This window comes from Syngnathoides biaculeatus, chromosome 1 (assembly GCF_019802595.1).
Source record: "Syngnathoides biaculeatus isolate LvHL_M chromosome 1, ASM1980259v1, whole genome shotgun sequence".
NCBI classification, from domain to species: Eukaryota; Metazoa; Chordata; class Actinopteri; order Syngnathiformes; family Syngnathidae; genus Syngnathoides; species Syngnathoides biaculeatus.
Genome location: NC_084640.1, coordinates 14,001,622 through 14,025,246, shown reverse-complemented (window position 1 = coordinate 14,025,246; position 23,625 = coordinate 14,001,622). Strand labels below are relative to the sequence as shown.

Here is a 23,625-nt window from a genome sequence, read left to right as displayed (position 1 = left end):
TTCGTTCGTTCCCCAATCCCGAACGGCAACAAAGGGATTCTCATGGAACTATCTAGGAGGTCCAGGAGCTTTCGAGAAATCCTGATCTTAAAAGTCAATTTATGGGAGCTGAGATCAGATCACATGACATGAAACCAAAACCGAGGACCCTCTGGTTTCTGGAGCTGGTTTTGGTTCTTGGTTCCACAAGGGGTACCAGCTCGGTGTGAAAGAGGGTCCACAAGACCTCCCCTGATCCCACCGAGGCCCAGCAACCCTGACGCGGACCTCGCTGAGCACAAATGAAGGAAAAATGATGAAAAAATGCATTGAAAAATGGATAGTAAAATGGTATTAATGTTAAAAAAAAACATTTTTATTGAAGATTTACATATGATTTTTTTTTTAAAGAAAGAGTAGCATACAAAAAAAACCATAAAAAATGATGTACTGTGGTTATTTACAATATGAAATTGGTAATTTTTTTTCTGGGGGGGTGGGTAAATTGTTGCAACAAAATACAAAAATGTGTATATCATGCACACAAAATATTAATTTGTGGCAAAATGTCAAAAATATGTGGAACGTGGAAACAAAATAGTAGCTAGTGGAGTTATCGTCACGTTCCCCCCCCCCCAGAACAAGTCGGACGTCCGGGTGGGGCAAATGGAGCGCACCCCGGCCAGTACAAATTAGTCCTACTTTATCATCCCGATCCGATCCGATCCGGTCCGGTGTCAGCGGGCGGCGCCCAGCTCCTTCTCGCAGATGAAGGGGCGGTACATGTCGCAGGGGGCGTCGTACCAGCTGCGCACCGCCACCCGCTCCAACACCACCGTCTTCACAATGTAGCCGCAGTCCTCGTCGATGTGGTTGTTGGGCTCGCCTTCCTCCCAGAACCTTCCGGACACGCGCGCACAAGCAACAAAAACGCCGTTAGTGCCAACGGATATTGCAATAAGTTTTTTCCTGTCCTCGCTGATATGATGACCAAGTCCTGACCCCCCCCCCCCCCAAACCACATCCTGTGCCGGTATTTCGAATAAATTCTGACCCAAACTGATACCAGAACAACAACAAAAAGAGCCAACACGAGCTTCCATTTTTGTTGTTGTTGTTGTTTTGGTGTCGGCTCAGCGGGTGTCAAACTCGAGGCCCGGGGGCCAGATCCGGCCCGCCGCGTGATTTTATGTGGCCCGCGGAGGCGAATCATGGACGTCGACGTCCGTGACTCTTGTTCAAATCGGGCCCAAAAATTACACATGGTTATGTCATAAATGATGACCTTGAGGTACTTAAGTGTTTTTATGTTCCCTCAACGATTTCTGATTCCAAAAGCAATTTATTAATTTCAAGTGTCAATGTGATGAGGCGATAAACGATTTTTATGGGTTTCACATTCATAACGGCCTGCTGAGGGAAAGCAGAACTACAATGTGGCCCGCCACAAAAATTAGTTTGACACCCCTGTGGGAAAGCGTTGGCTTCGCAGTTCTGAGGTCTCGGGTTTGATCCCGGACCCACTTGTGTGGAGTTTGCATGTTTTCCCCGTGCCTGCGTGGCTTTTCTCCGGATAGGCTCTCCGGTTTCATTCCACATCCCAAAAACTTGAGACATTAACTGGACACTCCAAATTGCCCATAGGTGTGATTGTGATTGGCTGTTTGTCTCCATGTGCCCTGCGATTGGCTGGCAACCGGTTCAGGGTGTAACCCCGCCTCCTGCCCATTGACAGCTGGGATAGGCTCCAGCACTATTCCCTACACCCACGTGGGGATAAGCGGCAGAGAAAATGGACAGATGGATTGATTAATTGGACACTAAACTGTCTGTAGGTGTCATCGTGAGTGTGATTGGTTGTTTGTCTTGATGTGCCTTGCGATCGGATGGCGACCGGTTCAGGGTGTAACCCCGCCTCCTGCCCATTTGTCAACGGGATAGGCTCCGGCACTCCCTGCGACCCTCATCAGGATAAGCGGCAGAGAAAATGGATGGACGGATTACTCGGACATTCTAAATTGTCCCCAGGTGTGATTGTGCGATCGGTTGTCTCGACGTGGCCAGCGATTGACTGGCGACCGGTTCAGGGTGTAACCCCGCCTCCTGCCCATTTGTCAACGGGATAGGCTCCGGCACTCCCTGCGACCCTCATGAGGATAAGCGACAAAGAAAACGGATAGATGGATGGATGTTTTGGTATTAATTAGTGGAGGGGACTTGTCGAGCAAACAAAAAAATGTTGTGGTTTTTTTTTTTTTTGGGGCGGCGGCGAACGGTACTGACCCGCCGACCAGCTCGGTGCCGTCCACCCACACCCAGCGGTCCTCCGTGTGGCCGTCGGTGACTCCGATCCAGTAAGCGTTCCAGTGGCCCCGCGGAAGCAGCTCCCACACGAACGTCTCGAGCGCGGAACACACAAAAACGTTCTCACGTCAGGTGTTACATAATTCTCGCCATCATTTTATGATTTGGTCGGCATTTTTTTTTTCCCCCCTTAGTCAAAAGTTCATTTCTTCAATTTGAAACCCACTTCCCAGAATTGCGGCGCGGCGTCAGCACTACGCCGCTCACGTGCGATTTCGCCACAAACTGCGCTTTCTTGTTTCCTATACAAATATGAATTTTTTACGGCATAACGTCAGCTTTTTTTTTTTTTTTTGCAGTCTCACATTCATTTCTCCAATTTCTTTCATTTCATCTCCTTCCCCAAATTTGCAGTGCGGCGTCAGCTCTTCGCCGCTCACGCGCGATTTTTTCTCACAAACCGAACTTCCTTGTTCCGCAAAAACAAATATTAGAAAATTTTTATATATTTTCTCCCTCTTCGGCCTTATTCGGGCTTCTCTAGCGACCCAAAACTCAAACAGGGATGAGAATGACCAATTTGGAAAAAATGAAAATGTCTGCCTTCGGGAATGCGTTGCGGGAGGGGGTTCAAAGTGATTTTTTTTTTTTCATCATTTTGTAAGTAATATAGTAAATATATATATACACATACATATAATATTTAATATAGCTTTTTTTTTTTATAAAACACACTGTTAAATGGTGACCTCTGGTTACTTCTAACAGTGTAAATACGGGGGCAATCATAACATTATGAAAACTTAAAATATGAGTCCAAACAACCCCAAAAAATTTTGCCAAAATTGAGACATAAAAATGTAGACTGAGTGGAATTTATATCAAATCGGCTGCTACTGCACTTACAAGTTATACTCCAGAAACAAGTACACAAGTAATTTCTTTATATATATATATATATGATCATTCATGACCTCTCGCTCTCTCATAATATATTCATGAAATATGAAAGTGAGCGATAAAATGCGTGATCTACGTTGCCAGCGCTACAGATCGGCCTAATCGTATTAAAAGTTGTCAATTGTATAATATTTTGAGAAATTTACGCCCGGCTCACCATTGCGTTTCCCGGTTGTGGGTATTTTTTTGCTCCTCGGCTTCCATAATTGATAATATAATATCGGAACACAGCGCGCGCAGCACTTTGCCGGGAAACGTCCACTTTTTCGTACGTGTCCGGTTACACGTTTTTCAAGCCACGCCCATCTCAAAACAGTTTTTTTTTAAATCATTTTCCCCGGCACGATCTTCATCTTTTCGCTCCGAGAATGTCGCCATATTAGCAAACGCGCGGACCCCTCGTTAACATATGCGTACGAATGTCTACAAGTTATAACTACGCCGTTATAAACAGAATCCTTCTCTATGAAATATCAACACCGGGGTGTAAATCCCGACAAAATACCACCGGAAATGGGAGCGTCGCCGTTATTAAAACGAGCCAATTTAACGTCAATAACGTAAACGTACTTGCTCTTCGGGCGTGAGGATGATGGCCAGGTGGGCTTGTTTGCTCTCGCAGGTTTCCTTGGCCTCGGACCAACTCCTGGACACTCTCGACATGAAGTAGCAGCTGGAGTTGAAGAAGGCCCAGTCTGGCGGGCACATGTCGGGCGAGGCGGTCGCACGGTGACCTGAGTTTTGGACAAACGCGCCGTTGAGTGCGAGGTGAACCCCCCCCCCCAAAAAAAAACAAACGTTACCCCGCGACAGTGCGGCGCCCCCTACCCGCCGCCGTGATCATGGCGTCAAGTTTCTTCTGCAGCTCGCCCTTTTCCTGCCGCAGCTGGCTGATGACGGCGTTCTGGGCGTCCACGTCGCCCGTCTGCATGTCCGGCTTCGCCGCGCCGCCTCCGGTTCCTTTGTTCTTGTCTGCGCACGTGAGCACCGTCGGACATTATTTTTAAAAACATTTTTTTTAAAAACATAATTTCCAGTTTGTACTTACGGTGCGCGGTGACAGCGACGATGGCGACGAGGAGGACGGCGCACAGCGTCGCCAGGCAGATGGTGGCCGTGCGGTACGGACCGGTCGCTTTCCTCGTGGGTCTCGTTGAAGGGGCTGGGGGTGAAAAAGTGTGTGGGGGGGGGGAGGCTTTCAACGAATTGGACATGAGGCAAAACACGTCATTGACACCCGAAAAAAAAAAAAATCCATCTAGCAGTCAATCCCGGGAGACTTTGCCTTTGACCCCGGAGTGGTCGCCGGTCAACGTCGGACTGGTCGGGTGTGCAAGTAAAACCGTTTCATCCCCGAATATCAGCGGATTACAGCCCCCCCCCCCCCCACCTCCGAAACACGATACTTTTGACGGAAGACCCACCCCACCCAGCTCGCCCCCTTTTGCACGCCACTGCTGCTCCTCCGAAAAGGAATGACGTCTTTTCATATTTTGACATCCAGTCATTATTATGTAAATCTGATCACGTGGTGGCTGTTACGAGAGTATCTTTACTGTTGTTTTTGTTTACTTTCTTTATACATATTTAAAACCGACAAAATATTTCTCGCACTCATTTTTTGTGTGTGTGAATTTGTTTACCTAAATTCGGCGTGTGCACATCTGGACTCGGCTGCAACTCTTCCTCGTCATCCATCAGTTTGTTGAACATGCTTTCGGGAACCGCACACGCCGGGGCCGGCAACCGGTGTCGTTGCTAGAACAGAAGGTAAACAAACAAAAATAAATAAAAACAAAAACAAAAGTAGAAAGTTGGGAAAAAAAAAAAAATCAAATCAAACTCCGATCTGAAGAGTTGATATGCGTGCGGCGCTTTTTTGGTTAATGCGCTGACTTGTAACCAAGTCGCGGAAGGCGCTGAAGCAAAGTTACACTTGCTATAGCTTCCTTTTCCGGTCTATCTCGTCAAAATAAAAGTCGCCGCGCCCACCCAAGCAATGGATTAGTCAAGTCGTGTTTCGTCATGACTAACACGGTAAGCTGATATTTATAAACGTCAATAATCGTGACCATTTCATAAACGCTGTCAAACGGTAACACATTTGCTTACGATGGCACTTTTCTCTTATTTTGAAGGCCGCTTTATGTATTTTCCGCTCTTACGTGGAACGTCAAACAGCGGAATTTACGGGAATTCGATGATCCCTTTGGGACAAAAGGGCATGTCGAACGAGTCATGTCGACACATGTCAACAACAGGAGGGGGAAAAAAAATGACATTTTGCTGCACATTTAAAGACTACAACAACAACAAAATAGTTTGGCTTTCTTCAGCAGAGCTGATGTGCGCTAGCGTCTTTCAGTTTAACCCTGAACAATTTACAAAGATATGTAAATCGTTGCATGGGCCAAAAATCACAATTACGACTCTCACGCTTACAGAAAACTCTCAACTCACATCTGGAGACCCTCGCACTTACCAAAAACCTCCTACACACGAGTCATGTGACCAAAGCACTCACACACACACACACACACACAGCAGATAAATTCACTTGCTTGCCAAAAAAAAAAAAAAAACTACACAAAACTTACAGAAATAAAAGTTCACAGTCCCCCCGCCCCAAAATAAATCACACAAAAAAGTTCTCCACACAACCCTTAAACATACAGAAAACACACGTACCCCAAAATTCCCACACACCCTAAACAAGATCACCAAATTAACTTTGTCCAAAAAAAAAAAAAAAAAAAATTAAATAAACATCCAAAAACTTACCAAACGTCTTCGTCGTCTGATTTAACACATTCGAGAAGACTGAGATCTGCGTTCGGCGAGGTGGTTCCGCCCTGGAGGCTGAAAACCTCCCGAGTCCCAAAAAGGACGTCTCCTCGAACTCCTCGAAGAATCTGGACGTACGACTTCTGGCCGTGGGCGTCGCCCGACCAGCCGATTCACTTTACAATGTGAAAATAAGTGATCACATGGAGTCAACTTTTGGAAGGCGATTTCAGTGGCCCTACAATGGAGCCCTGAGGGATACCCCCCCCCCCCCGACCCTTTTGCGGAAAACTGTTTCCCCGTCTATTGTATTGTTGAAGACTTAAACTGACAACTAATCATCAAATTAAATGGTTTCATTGTTCAAACTAAATATAACAAATATATAATAAAAAATATACACTATATATATAATATAGTAAAAATAATTGTTCAAACAAATATTAAAAAAATATGTATAATAAATTGTGAGTTTTTTTCAGACTGTATTTTGATGTTCAGAAATGACAGTGAGGACACCATAACATTTTTCCTTTTTCTTCTTCATGTGTTTATTTATCGGAATAAGTCACGCACCTAAAGGCGCCGTCGGAACGGGAGCGGGAGGTCGTCCTGGGCAACGAAAAAACACGAACCTCCGGACAAGGTCGAACGTTTTTCCGGACGCTAATTCCACAGCAGGTGGGGAGGGGCGGGGGGGGGGTTGTGGCGTTTATGTGGGGCGCTCCCTCGGGCGGGTGACGTACTGCCACCACAGAGGCGGCAGGTCGCCCTCCTTGCGGGCCGGGGGGAGGGCCTCCGACTTGGGCCCGTCGGACGGGGTCTCGGCCTGCAGCTGAGCCACCTGGAAAGTCAGTCGCAGCAGGGTCAGTTCTGGGTGCTTATTCGACGACTTCAGATCATAAACCGCACGGGGAAGTAAAAATAATAACTCATAACACCAAAAGGCACCTCTTTATCCCAGCTTAGCGCCCTCAGCTTCTTCCACTGCTCCCTCTTGGCGAAGTAGTCCGGGTACATGGCCTTCTCAGACGGGTGCCAATGATCCAGGACCCACTCGGGCAGCTGCCGGACACAAAACGACGTCGGGTTCCGAACCGCTCAACGCTAGCTACAAACAATTTGGAGACCTTGGCCATTTTGTTTCCAAATCAAAATAAGCCTCAAGCAAACGTCGATTGCCATTTTGGTGATTTTTCTTTTTAAAGAAAAACAAAAACAACAGATTAATCAACTATGAAAATAATCGTTAGTCCTGACCTTGTAGCACTCGTAGCGCTCGTAGGAGGTTCCGCCGGGCGAGTCGGGGAAGATGTAGGGCTGCGGGTGCTGCTTGTCCCAGAACTCCTCCTCGCCGGCTTTCAGCATCACGGTCGCCTTCATCATGTCCTTCTCGTCCTTGTTCTCGTCGAAGCGGGCGCGCAGCAGGCACGCGTAGAAGCGGTACTTGTCGCTAGAGCCACACGCACACAACGTCGGTCTGAGATCGGGATTGCGCTTCTTGGCGCCTCTCCGAATGACGTGGTTTGCGTGAACATTTTGGGGGGTTTAATTACAGCAATCCTTCATTTTCATTCCACAAAAACTCTGCAATAGCTGAAACCGCTGAGGTATCGACCAAGTATTTACGGTAGATTTTATGTAAACTCATTGGGGACGTCTGTGTGAGTTACGGGCCTCAAAATTAAGAGATTGGGACACACAGTACCAAAGAACAAGAATTGGTTCAAATGTTGAAGTATGTGCTTGGTTTACAGCTCTCGAAATAAGATATCACAGATATGGTGAGTATGTCACCGCCATAATTCAAAAGCATCTTTCATTCCAATTTACCGCCGCCCCACCCCCCCTCCAATTCGGGTTTTGGAGTTCCATCCGTCCATTTTCTTTGCCGCTTGGACTCACGAGGGTCGTGGAGAGTGCCAGAGCCTATCCCTGCAGGTGGTGGCGTACGCCCCGAACTGGTTGCCAACCAATCGCAGGGCACATGGAGACAAACAGCCGCACTCGCAATCACACCTACGGGCAATTTAGAATGTCCAATTAATGATGGATGTTTTTTTTGGGGTTGTGGGAGGAAAACCGGAGTGCCTGGAAAAAACAACAACAAAGGCACACGGAGAACATGCAAACTCCACACTGGCGGGGCCAGGATTGAACCCGGGACCTCACGACTGTGAGGCCAACGCTTCACCAGCTGAATCCACCGTGTTGCCGGTTTTGGAGTTATGATCTCATTTTTAAAATGAATGACATTTTTTTTTTTTTCCCCTCACCAAAGGGGTTTCATCAAGAAGTGCGGCTGCAACTCACACAACTGTATATTGGCTAAATTACCTGTTATGATTAATAAATTAGAATTAAATAAAAAATACCGACATAGTCGGAGGTACATATATATATATAATACATCTATATATCTAACATAATAGTAATCTATGAAGCCATCTTAGGTGATCAATGCCACAGTTGTAGCGTAAACAAACCACGTCCCATTGGATTTGCTCATTTCGCACAGCATTACCCACAAAATTAATCATAATCCCATAAATGTACCTGGCAAAATCTGTTTCAGGCCTTTTGATTTCAGTGATTATTACCACAAAGACATCATAAATTTAAATCGATCGCGTTCATCTTTCGAAATGGACCTTCCTGAGCACTAACTGGACGGAAAGCGTCAAGGTCCATTCGTCCATCACTCCCAAATAATGCGCCACCGGTGGGTGACCCGGCTAGCCGCTGTTAGCTTAGCCGACAACCACAGCGTCCCGCCGGCGCCGCAACCTACACAATGTCTCCCTTACCGAAAGATACACCACGACTCGAGGTGCCTCAAGGACTTCTTGTAGAGTCGCAGCACTTTCTGCTGGTGACTGAGGTACGCGGAGGCCATTGTTGTCCTCCTCCTAAACGACTTCACTCTTCTTTTCCTTTCGTGTGTCACCTTCCCAGTCGAGCGACGCGCAAAGCATGCTGGGGCCTGGGTGACGTCACATCCGTTCACCGTAATCCTTCGAACAAACGCGCACATCGAGTGTGGCTTTGGTTTGGTTTTAATGTGCATTTTGCTTTATACCGTTTCATTTTACGACGCGATAATTTTATCTATAATTGAGTATCACTCCTGTATGCTATACGAATAATTATCTTACTAGTTTTTCAATAATCCATTTAAGGACAGTAACAAAGTATTTGTACTCGGTTACCTTTACCTTTCAATATTTTTTAAGGGAGTGGGGCAGTCATTATTTACAATTTTATATTGTATACTAATAGTGAGCATAACTACCAACTTCATATAGTATATTGAATTATTTTGCTCCACGCAAGGGCCATTTAGTTACTAGCCCATTAAAGTAATCTCCTTTTTTGGATGATTTACGGTAATCCCCCGCGACTACCCGGATGAAGGCTGCATGTGTCTTTTTCGCAAGCAGGACGATCTCAACTATGGCCCGGCACAAATTCATCGGTAAGACATGAATTTATCCCCGCCTTACAAATCAAAATTGTCATGATTTTGATCGCGTTTTAACTCACGTGACCTGTGTGGTTCGCACGCGAGGCTAATGGACGCGGCGCCTGCTACATGTCAACATGACTTCAAAACAAACAGTCTGGGTTCTTTTAAATTATTGAGCGAAAGCACAAACACTATTTAACATGAAAAAAAATTAACTACTATGCTGAAATAATAATCGAATAATGCAGTATTTCTTATACTTTTTAAACGACTATACTTAAATAATAATGCAGTAAGTAACACAAAAAAAAACTTTCCAAGGTCCACCATCTTTTTTCCCAGCAGAGTGAGACCCTCTGTTGAAAATAACGCGCGTGACGAATACATTCGTCAATGGCAGTAAACGGTTGCATTCCAGTTGAGCAATAGTTTTCGACCACGTGACTACATCCGGGCCACGCGGCCATGTTGGATGGGTTCACTCTACTGCCGCCGTTCACTCTTATCGCTTTTACATACAGACCGGAGCTACACAAATGTTTATGTGAGTGCTAAAAGTGACGCGTGTTGGCTAAAAAAAAACTTACTCTACCCGAAGTCACCCCACCCAAATGGCGATCGCGTTCGAAACCGGAAGGTCTCGAGCAATGGATTGTTCTGCCTGGTCGCTGGGATGGATAGATTGTAGCAAATAAATGAATAATATTCAGACCAGATTAGCGAGATTGGATGAGGACTCACACATTACAGTGCAGTAGCCGGAAATCACTAGTAGCTGTGCTGATGATGATAATAATAATACATCCAGATGTGTACTTTTGTGACCAAATGTCAGACATTGGCGTGAACCTGACCGACCCCATGTTCCGAGGGATCTACAGAGGCAAACAGAAACACCAAGGTGAGCACCCCCCCACCTTCATTTCTCGTGCCCCCCCCCCCCCCACACACACACACTTTTTTGCCTGACGCTGCCACCCCCCCCCCGTTCCCTTAGACGACTTCCATGACATCATCGACAGAGCCGTCGACGCGGGCGTTGAAAAGGTGACGTTTTGGAGTTTTAAACCATCGCGTCGTCAACGGGTTGTTCTGCTGGTTAGCGTAGCATACACAGGAAGTCCGCTAAGCAGTTTTCCGGGTGTGATCACAAGACTGCTTGTCATTGAAATGAAATCCATCTAATGTGGCTTGCTGCAGTTCGTGATCACCGGAGGAAGTCTGGAGGACAGCGAGGAGGCCGTCAAGCTAGCCCACCGCAGAGGTAACCGTGACAACCCCTTCCTGGGCATTGTTGGGGTGTTTTACCGTCCTTTCCTCGACCGCAGATGGGTTCTACTGCACGGTGGGCTGCCACCCGACCCGGTGCGGCCAATTCGAGGAGGGCGACGGCGCCTCGGAGTATCTGGCCCGGCTCCGGCGTCTGGCGGCGGCCAACCGAGCGAAAGTGATCGCCGTCGGCGAGTGCGGACTAGGCCGGTTGGCGTCGACAAGATCTTCAAGAGACGTTTTTCTGCAAATATTTTAAATCTGTTTGTTGTCTTTATAGATTTTGACAGGTTGGAATTTTGCCCCAAAGAGATCCAACTCAAGTAAGTGCAGGTCCGCTTGACATTTCAGGTCACTTCTGTGGGATCTTCTCTGATGTGGTCTCGGTCTTTGACACGTTCTTGATCATGTGCCGCAGATACTTCGAGATGCAGTTTGATCTGGCCGAGGAGACCAAGCTTCCCATGTTCCTGCATTGCCGTAACTCCCACCGGGAATTTGTGGGTGAGTCACAAGGTCTGGTTCAGTCCGATCCGGTCTGCTCGTGTGTCATAACATCTGCCGGTCGTCTTCTTTGCTTTCAGACATCATGAGGAGGAATCGAGACAGATGCGCGGGTGGCGTCGTGAGTTGAAAGTTTTTATGAGTGTTTCTTCGGCGCGGTCAAGCCTGCGGATTCTCACCTTGGAACGCCTTCCCCAGGTCCACTCGTTCGACGGGACCGCGGAGGAGGCCGCCGCCCTCGTCGAGCTGGATCTCTACATCGGGATCAACGGCTGGTGAGTCGAGAAGTGAGCCAGATTCTTGGGTTGCTGAACATTTATGTGCCTTGTCGTCGACTTGCTAGCTGATGTTGTATACTTCCCGCGGTTACAACCTTTAATCCAGTTCTCTGAAAACCGAGGCCAACGTCGAAGCCATGAAGCGCATTCCCACCGAGAGACTGATGATCGAAACGGGTGAGTAGTCTCGAGCGGATACCGCTGGGGACGTCTCGGGTTGACGTGTCCTTCCGGCCGCCAGACGCTCCCTGGTGCGGCGTCAAGACCACGCACGCCAGCTTCAAGTATGTCAAGACCACTTTTCCCACCAAGAAGAAATGGGAGGCTGGGCACTGTCTGAAGGACAGGAACGAGCCCTGTCACATCATGTGAGTAGAAGGCAGACCTTAGTCCCCAAATGTGGTTCAAACCTATGAAAGACTTCACTTAGACTTGATCGAGGGCTCGCCAGACTGGCTAACGGTTAGCCAGAGAACACACGGCTGCTAAACTGAACTCACAACGAGCAACTCTACGGTCTCATTCGCTGACTCCCATGTGACTCACCAGGCTAGCCGATGCTTTTTAAACCCACGTGTTTCAAGTCACAGATACTACAGTGGAGACTATGCGGATATCGACCCCGTGTGGGGGAGAAAATACCTGCACAGCACATGCATCTGTTATAGTCCCATTGTTCACAAATTAAATTAAAAAAAAAAAAATGACGCATAATTGATGAAATAATAGCTATAGCCTCCAAAATTTGTGAAATTTGGATTAATGAGTAACATTTTTAGTCAAATTTAAAAAAAATAATAATAATAATAATTCAATGCTAACAGACAAGATTTGCAACGACTGACAGCTAACTTCACGCGTCACTACATAATTCACATAGACAAATGATTTTGCGTGACACCCACTTGGAATTTAGCTGGGAACTGAAGGCCACCTGCTTGATTCTTGTCACTAGGTTGGGACTAGCTCAAAACCTGAAGGTTAAAATTTGAGATTTGCACATTTGTAGCTTAGTCCCACCTCTGGTCGGACAGTCCCACGGGCAACTTCCGGGCGGGCGGGCTCAGGATTTGACCCGTTTCGATTGCCTCACGCAGACAAGTTCTGGAGGCGATGGCGGCGGCGAGGGAGGAGGACCCGCTGGAGCTGTCCGGCGCCATCTACGACAACACCAACCGAGTCTTCTTCTCATCTGCGGGATGATTCGAGGCCGAGACGGACACAATTCAACGGCGCGCTTTAAACATAAAACTGTTGACAGAAAAAAACCGATTGTGTCACCATGTTTTACATAATTATGCTATCATACGTTGAATTATTTTCTCTGGGAGTGAGAAACTGTGAGCCATGGGATTCAGGGTGACGTCTGTTGCCGCCCTCTAGTGGCAGAATGTGTCTAAAACTCGCTGGTACCTGCATTTAGAGGGGTTTGCGTGTCCTCCCCTGCGCTTGTGTGGGTTTTATTTGGATAATCGAGCCTTCTGCCATGTTCTTCTCCAAAAACTGTTAGGCTACTTGAAGACCCTAAATTGTCCGTAGGTGTGTACGTCAGCGACTCTCACCCACAGTGGACGCAACATACGAAACGGATACATCGCCTTCAATAGAATTTATTAATTTATGACAATAAATAAGCATTATTCAAGTTTTGTTTACCCGATTTCTGAACGAGCTGACTGTCTGCTCCCTTGAAAAAAAAATAATAATAATAATAAGTCAAATGTGGCCCCAAAAGGTCAACACAGACAGGCAAAACGGGTTTAAAGAAATGCATTTAGAGAAGCTGTCAGCGTGAGTCATTACAAAATAGATCACAGACTAAGATTGTTTCCAACACGCAGTCGCAGACAATCAGTCGTCCTAGGACAGGGTGACGCCAATCCCAAAGCCAAAGACGGCACACAGCGTCATGGCCAGGGGGAGCGAGATCCCCCAGCAGGTGTCCCGCAGCTTCCTCTTGGCGGACGCCCACGGGATGCCCTTGGGGAGCCCGGCGTTGGCGTTGGTGTGCTCCGCCACCACCTTCATCCTGTCCGACATCGTGCACAGGTTGCTGCGGACCTCCTCCCACTCCTGGCGCAAGGTCGCCACGCTCTGCGCTTCCTGGCGGAGCCTCTTGGACTCCTGGCGGAAAACCTTCATGTCCCTTTGCACCGTGTTGAGCAATTCTTGGCGGAGAGCCTCGATGTCCTTCTGGGTCTGCTCGCGAATCTCCTGACGGAGGGTCTCCAGGTCCTGGGGGTTGAAGCCCAGGGCTTTCTGCACTTCCTGGCGAAGGTTCCTAGCCTCCTGGCGGGCAGCCTTGGCATCTCGATGCGTTTGGCCCACGGCGCTCTGCAGTTCCTGCCGGAGGTTCTCGATGTCTCTCTGGCTCCGGGTAGCCACCTCTTGGATTACCTGGCGGAGGATCTCCATCTCTGACGCGTTCTCCAGGTTGATCGAGGCTTCCATGCTTCTTTTCGGTCTTAAGGCGCTGTCGAATTAGCTGCGCGCACTGTTGGAAAGTGGGAGCGTGTTTTCCCAGCTCTGGAGCGTCTCTTTTCCACAGATCGGCAAAGACCGCCAACACCTTTTTCGCCTCGCGTGACTAAAGTCGACACAGACGATGAGCGACTGTGTGATGCCGGATCAAAGACGCGGCCGTCGATGTCACGGCAAGCGCAGCTCTGCCTGCCCCTGCTCATCGCTAAGGCCAGCGCACACCGAGCGTCCGCAAGGTACGTGGCGGTCCCGACCGAGCCGTACGGCCTCGGGCCTCCGTCAAAATCGGACCACGCTTTACTGGTTCTCCCTCGATTACCAAAGATGCGCGTTTCAGAAATTAAATTGAAAGACAATTAAAGTCATTCATCGTGACGGACGCTCATCTGTTCCTGCAAAGCGTGATTTGCGGCTCGTCGACAAATTGACTAGCCTTTTACAGCCCTCAAGAGTGACGCGACTGAACCGGACAACAGCAAACAAATTCTAGCCAGTACTGGAAACTACGACTCTTGGTGTTCCTCCACAGATATATATACATATTTTTTTGCTAACCCACCAACAAGATGGTGCGACTGTGGATTACAGTGAATGCTTTGCTGCAGTAAGTCCTGGTGCATGCTGGGGTTCAGAGTTCCCCTCGGTAAACCCCGCAGTCGCCCCCCACCTACCAAATACAAACTGGGTTTGTCTCGGCCTCTTCGGACCACAGGACGTCGTTCAGGTAAACCGCGTCTTTAATCCGCTTCCTATGAGCGGGTGTTCCTGTGACTGTTCCTCCTGGGTGGACCAGTTTTTTGCACTGCATGCAGATACGGTCTGACCACCGACCTCTCACCCCCCTCACCTGGCGCTCTCGTGTCCTTTTTCCGGACCGCCTCTGGATATGGCGAGGCCTGTTCTGAATGGCACCCGTCCGGTTTTACCGTCGCGTGCTTGGCTAAAGCGCTGCAGGTCAGTTTCCGGTCGTTGTCAATATTAATCTGCGCCATATTTACGTAAAGCAACAACTGTTTATCATCAATACTTTGCCCTGATATTAAACTTCCAGCGACAACAGCAAATTCAACACCTGCACAACAAGGCAGGGAACATTTGGGGTGCAGTCACTTTGGTTGTCAACGATTGAGAAATCAATAGCTGTGACGTTTTTAGTTATATTGTGGGCGATATAATATTGCACTGTTGCAGCAAAGTATTTTTTACTTCTTATAAAAACAAAATATTTACAAATATATGAGCAGCGTACTCACTTTTGTTTCTGAGATACATTGGACCGATGCATTCCTATTCAGACATGCGTTTCATATTTTAGCATTTCAGAAAAAGTGCAAAATACAATTTTGCAGAAAAAGATGGCTATCACTGCGAATCCTTAATGCCACGCTCACTTCGGATGACTGAAAATATGAACAATAACGCTCCCCCAAAAAATGATCACGCGTGCCTTTGTTCAGGCCTGCGCCGGCGTGCCTCTGCCGCCAGATGGCGCCCTCGCGCGCGCTCGGAATCTAGGTTAAATGTGCGCGCGCACGCCCAGGGGGAGCATCTGCGCGCACGCACGCGCGCGCACCCGGGGAGGACGCCGCCTCCCTCCCGCCAAACAACGGACGAAGAGGAGGACGAGAAGAAGCTGAAGGAGGAGAAGAAGAAGAAGCGGAGCATGAAGAAGAGCAACCACGCAGGACCGGTAAGGACACGCACACGCGCACCCCGCGCCACGCTCGTGCGCGGCCGCTGCGGGTTCACCCGTCCATCGGCAAACATCCATTCATAACTTCGCACCTTCATCTCTCATCCATCTTCATCGCATTCTTCCCCTTCCCTGGCCACTTCATTAGGGACATCATCAAATGTGACTTCACTCATCTTTTGCATTTAATTCACGCCCCCCCCCAAAAAAAAATGTTCATTAATCCGCTGGAGTGCTTCACAAGTATTGCCAAAATATGAACCTGTGTAGCTCCTGTTCATATTTTCAGAAAAAAAACCTCTGAAACATAATTATCAACATTGTTACCGACGGAAAGGAAGTCATTCCGCGGGGTGCCTAATAAATTGGCCGGCGAATGTAATAGATTACAGCGGTGGTGCGTCAAGCTGTTTTTTTTTTTTTGTTTTGTTTTGTTACGTAATGCAAGTAGGTCACTCACTAAGTCGCGGTGCCAGCGGGCAAACCCGGCCGGTGCCTTCCGGTGGGGTCAACACCGACACGCCCCACGGTCACGCTCACCTGTTAGCTTATGGCTAACGTGCCTCGATAGCTTTGACACGCAACCGTGTTCAGATCTGTGTGTGTGTTTGTGCCCTCGGTCCCCCCCCCCCTCATCCCCACCCCACAAGGGCCCCCAGGACCCGGCCCACCCGGGCCCGGCGCAGCCGGACAAGTCCGGCTGGCTGAGGAAGTTCTGCGGCCGCGGGATCTTCAGGGAACTTTGGCGGAGTCGCTACGTGGTCCTCAGAGGAGAACACCTGTTCATATCGGACAAGGAGGTCGGAACGACGTGCACCCTGCATCTGGTTTTCGCCGCGCTCGCGTTGAATTAAAAACACGCACGGAACACACACGGCATGCATTTACACGTAAATACACACCCAAACAAACATCTGACCTCATGTACACACACACACGTACTGTACACTCACATTCGCTAACACTCACCTAACCCTGACAAACTCACACTCAAATCCAAACACACACACAGTCATACATATATACAAACACAAAAATACACAAAACATTCATATACAAACACACAGATACAAATACATATGCGCGGTCCTGTACAGAGCCAAATACGCAGGCTGCTGGCTGAGCAGTCAACACGTGCGACTGAATCAAAGATCATGTGACATAACTCAGCCTGCAGCTCGTACACACCGACACACTAACACACACTGATGAGCATTCACTCGCATGCGGACACGCAATTACACACACACAAACGCAACGGTTTTTGCCCCATCGCCGTGACATCATCTGTTGGCTTAGGGGAGAACGACTGATATTAGTGCCGTACTGATGACCCGACAGAGGCACTGTGGCGTTATTATAAATCCCACTTTGGGGAAAGAGGGAGCCAAGTCGAAAGGCGAAGGTCAGAATTTACCAGTCGATCTACGTTCCTACCCTCACCTATGGAGCTGTGGGTCGTGACCGGAAGAACTGGATCCCGGATACAAGCGGCCGAAATGAGTTTCCTCCGCAGGTTCCCCCTTAGAGATGGGGCGAGAAGCTCGGTCATCCGGGAGGGGCTCAGTGTCGAGCCGCTACTCCGTATTGAGAGGGGCCAGATGAGGTGGTTGGGGCATTTGATTCGGATCCCTTCCAGACGCCTCCCTGGTGAGGTGTTCCGGGCACGTCCCACCGGAAAGAGACCGCGAGGACGACCCAGGACGCGCCGGAGAGACTATGCCTCTCCGCTGGCTCGGGAACGCCTCGCGATCCCTCCGGCAGAGCTGGAAGAAGTGGCTGGGGAAAGGGAAGTCAGGGTATCCCCTGCTGAAGCTACTCCCCCCGCAACCCCCGACCCGGAAAAGCGCTAGATAATGGAAAAATGGGTCAACAGTCTAACGCAAAACCAGAGACAGGTCGAGGGTCTGCGTTTGTGTTTGGCGCCGGTGTCACATCGGCCACATATCGACACACTTATTGACACTTTTTGTCCCCTCCGCCTTACGTAACAAGTTCCGGACCCAGTCGTCGCGAATTGACTGTTCAGCTGGTCTGTGAGCATACAAATTTGGTACTATCTGAGTTTCAGTCACCGCGTACTCTCGAAAGCCGGTGACGTCTTCCTACTCTTTCTTTCTCAGGTGAGGGACGAGCGCAAGGCTCAGGAGGTTTTGGACCTGGCCGACTACGAGCGCTCCGAAGAACTGCGGAAGGCCAAGAGCCGCAGCAAGAAGAACCACAGCCGCTTCACGCTCATAAGATGCCGGCGGCCCGGGAACGCGGTCAGTTCCGCGTGGCATTCCCGTTATGCAGATTTTCGGATTAGATCCTAAAATATCACGACAAGGCTGCATTTTTTCCCCCGGATAGAACCGGCGTGGAGATGAGGAATCATTTCTGGATCGTTTTCGGATGTAGAAAGCTTCGGGACCGGGAATAATTTCAAGATCTGGGATGGTTTGGAGTGCTTCAGGGTAGAATCATTTTTTGGGGGGATGATCTCAGGATAGTTTGAGGAAGAATGTGGATCGTCCCGGGAATTAGTTTCAGGATATTGAGCAATATCAGGAAAAGGTACATTTATGAAATTATGGATGTGGCTATTTCGGGATTGTTTGTGGATGATTTTGGATCATGTCAGGAGAGTTTCAGGAAGTAGACTGTTTTAGGGCGGATATCGTTTCAGGTTATGGGAAGTTGTCGCAGTGTTCAGGATGCGGTCCAGTTTTCGGATGATGTCACCGCGAGGATTTGGGCCACTTCTTGTTTTGAGTTTCATTTCGGCGCTGGAACAGCTTCCAAAACGCAGCAGCGGGAATCTTTGGCACGTTTTAGTGTCCACTGGCGTCCTCGGAAAGATTTACTCCGTCCCCGCCTTGCACCCGCTGCGTCCTCATTGGTGGACTTGCTGCGGGGATCCCTCTGGCGAGCGCTGGGTGGGATTTAACGCCGGCGCTGACTCTGCCTCGGTTCCTCTGATTGGCTGAGCTGAGGGATTGGTTTTTTTTTTGTGCCCCCTCCCCAGCAAAAAGATTTAATCCACAGAATCCCATTAGTATGTCACAGGATGAGTCAGAGCGGAATAATCTGACGGTATTCGCATTAGCGTTAGCACGGAGGTTCACCATCTTCATCGTGATGATGTCATCTTACATCAAAGTCACAAGACGTGACATCACTTCCTGTGAGAGATTGACGGGCGCGGGGATCCAAACAAACGGGACACAATCATCGTCACGGCGTCTTCGGGTGACAATCGGGCCGTGTCGTTCGTCCTCTCTCAGGTTCAAAACCTTCTCTTCCTGGCCGTCAGTCCAGAGGAGAAAGAGTCGTGGATCAACGCTCTAAATGCCGCCATCGTCAAGGCCAAGAACAGAGTTCTGGACCAGGTGACCACATCAACACAAAAATAAAAACCCTGACACGTTCAGATGTTCTCATGTAACATTCGGTATGTCCTCATACGCAGGTGACCATGGAGGGGGACACGTTGGTCCATCCCACCAGAGACCGGGCCAAGATCCCGCAAGGGCGCCGTCTTCCCACCCGTGGACACCTCATGACCGTGGTACGGCGCCCCCAGAGTGTTCAGGCGCGGTTGATGGCTTCTCGCTCATCTTTTGTTGGACGTTCAGGCCTCCTCGTCCTGTCACGGCATGCTGACCCTCGACCTGGTGGCCGAGGAGGAAGGCTTCTCCTCGGAATGCGACGCCGGCTCCTGGGAGAACGTGTTCCGGGCGGGCTCCTACGGGCAGGTGACGGGGGCCGGGGGTGGCGGGCGTCAGCGCTCGGGGACGGACGTGTCCAGACTACGCGTCCGGACCAAAGAACCCAAAGTGAAGACGGGAAGTCTTCCCCGAGGAAGCGAGCGATCGTGGGGAAAATATTCCCACCTGGAAGCCTCCAAGGTGCACAAGAGCCAGCAGCTGCAGGTCAGGAGAACCAAAAGAAAACGAAGTCAGACTCTTCATTTAAGCATTGTCTTCTTTCAGGTTCTCCACAACCATTCCAGAACTCCTCAGCCTGGGAAGAGGACCAGCATCGCAGGTCGGAGTCGATGCGCCTCCATGGATGAAGTCCTCTCCTCCAGGTGGACTCAAAAATCACTTCCTGATTGATCTTTTCAGCCGGAGAGTCAAATACATAGTCCACTATTTAAAAAGTCGGGACTAACGACTGATTCTGAACGCAGCGATTGCGCTTATACGCCATTTTCCTTATCTTGAACAGGCCGGCGATGATTCGCTCCGAGTTGCGTTGGGCTCTCGGCCGACGGCCGGGGGACGAGGAGGGCGGGTCCTCGGTCCAGCCGGTGGGTCAACTGCAGAGTCTCATCGCGCAGAAGATGCAACGAGCGCAGGAACTGCTGGAGGAAATCCGATTGCAGGTTGGACACGCAACCTTGCGTTGCGCCTTAGCATTCGTCAGCTGTGACTGACTAGCCCCGCTAACTAATTGTGCAGACGGTGACTACTCCTGTCGTCAATGAGTCCTGCTGACTAACCTTGCTGCGTAGTCCTGCTGACTAACCTTGTTGACTAGCCCTCCCCCATTGACTTGCTCTGCTATATTTAAACCTGTTGACTCATACTGCTTACTACGTGGTCTTCACTGGTCATTCATCTGGTCCTGACCCGGTTAACTACTCCAGCTAATGATTTTTTGGGATAATCCTGTTGACTAGTCCATGGTTTGGCTTTGACTACCCAATGACTGGGTCTGGACAAAACCTGACTTGTTCTTGCTATGTCCTGAACCAGTACTAGGCTCGTCTGGTCTCTCTGAAAAAGTGAAGAACTCGTGACGACAAGGTAAAGTGTTGATTCTGTGACAGGAACTGCAGAAGGCCAAAGCGGAGCGAGAGAGAGGAGGAAGCTCAACATTTGGGAAGGGGGTGGAGTCTCCTCATCTCCATCACCTCAGGGCCGGAGACTCGCCTCGTTCCAGGTGTGGTACAGACGCAAATTGACTCCAAATGACTCCATTGGCTTTCACCTGACATCACATGACTCTATGCGATTCAATTTGATTCCACCCAACACTATTTAACGGCATACTACACCATGTGACTCCACATGACTTAATCCGACTCCATATGAGGCCATCTAACTCCACGTGACTCCGCATGACTACATTTCAGTCCACCTGACTCAATATAACACCACGTAAGTCCGCGTGACTCTATCCGACTCCACATGAATCCGTGGGACTCCATAGTACGCAGACTGAATGTGAACTTGTGTTTTTGGGTGCGAACAGGTCATCCTCGTCTCCTCGTAGCCGCAACGGCGACTCTCCCGGCCACCGACGAAAGGACTCTCCGCGACTGAGGGGTCGGGAATCACCGCGCTCCAAAGCCCGCAAAAATCGTTCCCGGGATGTCGATTCTCCTCGGTCCCGAGGCTCTCGCTCTCCCGCTCGTGCCGCTGACCCACCTCGTCCGACCGCCTCTCCACGCAACAAAAGCTGCGACAGCACCTCCGAGGCGTCCGATCCACCGGCGTCCCCACTCCTCCGCCTCGACCCGGACAAAGGCCCCGCGGATTTTCCGGCGGAATCGCCGTCGTCGCTCCACACTGGTGACAATTCTTCCTGCGCCAGCCACAACAAATCCAAGAACCTTCAGGAGTCGCCGGACGACGCTCAAACCAAAACGCCCCAAAAGACGGCGAAAGAAGAGGAGGAGCTCCAAAAGAGGCGTGCGGAGGCTGAGCGCCTCCTGCTGGAGGCCATGTGTTCCTGGCAGGAGGCGCAGGAAGTGCTGCAGGAGGTGAAGGAGCTGCAGAGCCACACGCTGCGACGCCAGCGCAGGAGGACCTACGAGAAGATGACGCCGACCGCGCCCACCTCGCCCATCGCGCCAACCTCGCCCGAGGCCTCGGGAGACGCCGACACGTGCGACGTGGCGACGTCGCCCGAGGACGTGTCCGAGTCGCCTTGATCCATCCTTCTACTCAGGAATTTTCTACTTTTGTTCCACGTTGCAGAGCGGGAATCGTGCTCGTCTTCAACCAGCGCAACATTTGACCAAATCCGTCACCGTGACTTCACGTGACTCGTTCGACTCCACTTGATTCCGTCTGACTCCACGTTCCTCGATCTGCCTCCATTTGAGTTTGCGCAGGACTCCACAGCAGCTCCGTCGGATTCTCTTTTCGACTCTGTTTCGGGTCACACGCGACTCTTATTTCACGCCGCTCTTATCCCGCCTGCCTCGACGCGGCGAGGTCACCCGGGGGAGGGGGGGGCGAGTGAGCCACCTTGCGCTCCCGACTCAGGAATTTTCCGCTTTTCTTCCACTTTGGAGGGCGACGCGTACCTTTTTAACCAGCACGGATATTACCAGCAGAAGAAGGAAAACAAAAATGACTCGCTGCTGCTGCACTTTTCAACTGTGATGACTTTTTTTCTTCTCTTTTTTCCAGAGCTAACTTTTCTAGCGGAAAACTAGGAAGTGTCTCTGCCTCGGGCTTCTTGCGAAGTCGCACGTTTGTCGGAGCACGAACCTTGTTACGAGCGCCGTAGACGCGGCAAAATGGCTTCCGATTTATTGCATCCAATCGGTTGGTTTGTATGAAATTTTTCCGGGTAAACTTTTTCAAGTCACCGAGCAGATTTTTCACGCTAATGCAACGATGTCATCGGCAAAAGTCCTCATCGGCACAGATGTCATCAAAAACTTTCAAACTTGAACTCTAGTCCAAGTCCGTTCGACGGCAATGCAAGCAACAACAACAAAATAGTGGTACCTTGAGGTTCAGAATGCTAACAAACAATCCAAAACACCTTTGAAATGCTAATGTTAGCATCGGTAGTTGTGATTTTGTTATGTGTCTGCACGGTATACGGTGCTGCCTCCCGGTGGCCAATGCAGGCGCAACAGAAGGAGCAGCGCAGTCAATTAGATTGCAGCATGACTTTTTTTTTTTTTAATAAATATAAAGCACAATAGTATAGAGCTCGTGGACCTACGTCATCAAATCACGTGACTTTTGTTTGCGTCGCCATATTGCCAGTCAAGCTAAGCTTTGCTCAATGCTAAGTCGGTTGGCGACAAGGAAATACGTCTTGTAGCACTACGCCCAGTCTTGTCCGATACCGTCAGACATTAAGGTGAAAATAATCGACGGTACGTGGAAAAATTAGATAAACTCGGCATGGGGGACCCGTATTTAATGCCGAAATCAATGTTTTCGCCAATAAGAAATTGGACTGTTAGTTCGCTTCTGCTTGTCTTGGACAACCGGATCGACACATGGCTACGGTGAGGAAGTCGTCGAGATCTGCACGGAAATGTTTGAAAGCGCACAAAAGTCTGGACGCATACGAATACTTTGTTGCTGGATCTGTTCTCATCATGAATATATCCCACATAGTGACGGTTTTGACGGCTCGTGAGCGCGGAGGCGTCTCCGGCCACACGTTAACCTTTGCCGGAATCCGTCGATCTTTTCAGTTAGTATTCAATACAAATGCCAATATTTAAACGAATTTTGGTGTTTAATTGCTGAAATCCATATTTTCTGATGGTATTCCATGGAATGATCTATTTAAATATGTCTCATCTGTTGTGACAAAACAGCACAACAGGTCTCTGGTATTGAAAATATTCTGCTCCGGTTCAACGTCCCCCACAATGTCGAGCAGCTCCGTTTGACCTGCAATATGGCGCCGTGAAAATGGCGACGTCACGTGCACGAGCTCTATAATATTTTTACTTATTACTAACTTTGAGGGCAATCAAGAGTAAACTCATATCTCAAGGCACCACTGAAAATCATTTCATTTAAAAAAAAATGTTAATTACACAGCATTCTTCAACTTTTAAATATTACTGTTTGTATTCATTTGGGATGACATTTGATATTTTTAGTGATACTATTTTTTTTTTTAATCAATACTGTCATGAAAATAATTCAGTGTAA

At 49.2% G+C, this 23,625-nt stretch overlaps 4 protein-coding genes across 7 annotated transcripts; 2 read left to right on the top strand and 2 right to left on the bottom strand.

Moving 5' to 3' along the window:
• Window positions 1–31: 31 nt before the first annotated feature.
• LOC133500654 (CD209 antigen-like protein D) lies at window positions 32–6,151 on the bottom strand. Of its 2 annotated transcripts, XM_061819649.1 has the most exons (7): window positions 6,025–6,151; window positions 4,887–5,001; window positions 4,292–4,405; window positions 4,072–4,215; window positions 3,814–3,977; window positions 2,263–2,378; window positions 32–879 (listed from the first exon to the last, which is right to left on the bottom strand). In XM_061819649.1, exons 2-7 carry the CDS (start codon window positions 4,954–4,956, stop codon window positions 717–719), a joined length of 771 nt encoding a protein of 256 aa, XP_061675633.1. In that variant the 5' UTR covers window positions 4,957–5,001; window positions 6,025–6,151; the 3' UTR covers window positions 32–716. The 2 variants fall into 2 exon arrangements, with proteins under 2 accessions (XP_061675633.1, XP_061675625.1); XM_061819641.1 differs by lacking the exon at window positions 6,025–6,151 and having other exon boundaries at window positions 33–879; window positions 4,887–5,163.
• A 397-nt stretch (window positions 6,152–6,548) lies between these two features.
• Window positions 6,549–9,237, bottom strand: ndufb9 (NADH:ubiquinone oxidoreductase subunit B9). The gene is made up of 4 exons (XM_061819661.1): window positions 8,835–9,237; window positions 7,288–7,480; window positions 6,979–7,092; window positions 6,549–6,871 (listed from the first exon to the last, which is right to left on the bottom strand). Exons 1-4 carry the CDS (start codon window positions 9,092–9,094, stop codon window positions 6,740–6,742), a joined length of 699 nt encoding a protein of 232 aa, XP_061675645.1. The 5' UTR covers window positions 9,095–9,237; the 3' UTR covers window positions 6,549–6,739.
• A 39-nt stretch (window positions 9,238–9,276) lies between these two features.
• On the top strand, window positions 9,277–13,012 carry tatdn1 (TatD DNase domain containing 1). The gene is made up of 12 exons (XM_061819627.1): window positions 9,277–9,502; window positions 10,329–10,394; window positions 10,491–10,540; window positions 10,694–10,757; window positions 10,822–10,968; window positions 11,043–11,085; window positions 11,181–11,266; window positions 11,347–11,387; window positions 11,465–11,541; window positions 11,651–11,721; window positions 11,786–11,912; window positions 12,642–13,012. Exons 1-12 carry the CDS (start codon window positions 9,436–9,438, stop codon window positions 12,745–12,747), a joined length of 945 nt encoding a protein of 314 aa, XP_061675611.1. The 5' UTR covers window positions 9,277–9,435; the 3' UTR covers window positions 12,748–13,012.
• Window positions 13,013–15,403: 2,391 nt separating this feature from the next.
• Window positions 15,404–23,461, top strand: plekho1a (pleckstrin homology domain containing, family O member 1a). 3 transcript variants are annotated; one of them, XM_061819613.1, is made up of 10 exons: window positions 15,404–15,715; window positions 16,369–16,518; window positions 17,842–17,982; window positions 18,985–19,089; window positions 19,170–19,268; window positions 19,336–19,632; window positions 19,693–19,790; window positions 19,931–20,087; window positions 20,535–20,647; window positions 20,960–23,461. In XM_061819613.1, exons 1-10 carry the CDS (start codon window positions 15,404–15,406, stop codon window positions 21,639–21,641), a joined length of 2,154 nt encoding a protein of 717 aa, XP_061675597.1. In that variant the 3' UTR covers window positions 21,642–23,461. The 3 variants fall into 3 exon arrangements, with proteins under 3 accessions (XP_061675597.1, XP_061675581.1, XP_061675591.1); XM_061819597.1 differs by having other exon boundaries at window positions 19,336–19,790; XM_061819607.1 differs by having other exon boundaries at window positions 19,170–19,265; window positions 19,336–19,790; window positions 20,960–23,441.
• The last annotated feature ends 164 nt before the right edge of the window (window positions 23,462–23,625 follow it).

Bases quoted from the DNA above. Each gene is read 5' to 3' on its own strand.
- LOC133500654 (XM_061819649.1), bottom strand. From the start codon at position 4,956: ATGTTCAACAAACTGATGGATGACGAGGAAGAGTTGCAGCCGAGTCCA. The intron at 4,406-4,886 runs GTAAACAAATTC...TTTCACCCCCAG, and splicing joins TGTGCACACGCCGAATTTAG to CCCCTTCAACGAGACCCACG. The intron at 880-2,262 runs GTCAGTACCGTT...CGTGTCCGGAAG, and splicing joins GGCACCGAGCTGGTCGGCGG to GTTCTGGGAGGAAGGCGAGC.
- ndufb9 (XM_061819661.1), bottom strand. From the start codon at position 9,094: ATGCACATTAAAACCAAACCAAAGCCACACTCGATGTGCGCGTTTGTT. The intron at 7,481-8,834 runs GTAAGGGAGACA...GTGTGGCTCTAG, and splicing joins GAGTCGTGGTGTATCTTTCG to CGACAAGTACCGCTTCTACG. The intron at 6,872-6,978 runs GTGCCTTTTGGT...CTGACTTTCCAG, and splicing joins CGCTAAGCTGGGATAAAGAG to GTGGCTCAGCTGCAGGCCGA.
- tatdn1 (XM_061819627.1), top strand. From the start codon at position 9,436: ATGAAGGCTGCATGTGTCTTTTTCGCAAGCAGGACGATCTCAACTATG. The intron at 11,267-11,346 runs GTGAGTCACAAG...CTTTGCTTTCAG, and splicing joins CTCCCACCGGGAATTTGTGG to ACATCATGAGGAGGAATCGA. The intron at 11,542-11,650 runs GTGAGTCGAGAA...CCTTTAATCCAG, and splicing joins TACATCGGGATCAACGGCTG to TTCTCTGAAAACCGAGGCCA.
- plekho1a (XM_061819597.1), top strand. From the start codon at position 15,404: ATGCCACGCTCACTTCGGATGACTGAAAATATGAACAATAACGCTCCC. The intron at 15,716-16,368 runs GTAAGGACACGC...CCACCCCACAAG, and splicing joins AGAGCAACCACGCAGGACCG to GGCCCCCAGGACCCGGCCCA. The intron at 20,648-20,959 runs GTGTGGTACAGA...GGGTGCGAACAG, and splicing joins GGAGACTCGCCTCGTTCCAG to GTCATCCTCGTCTCCTCGTA.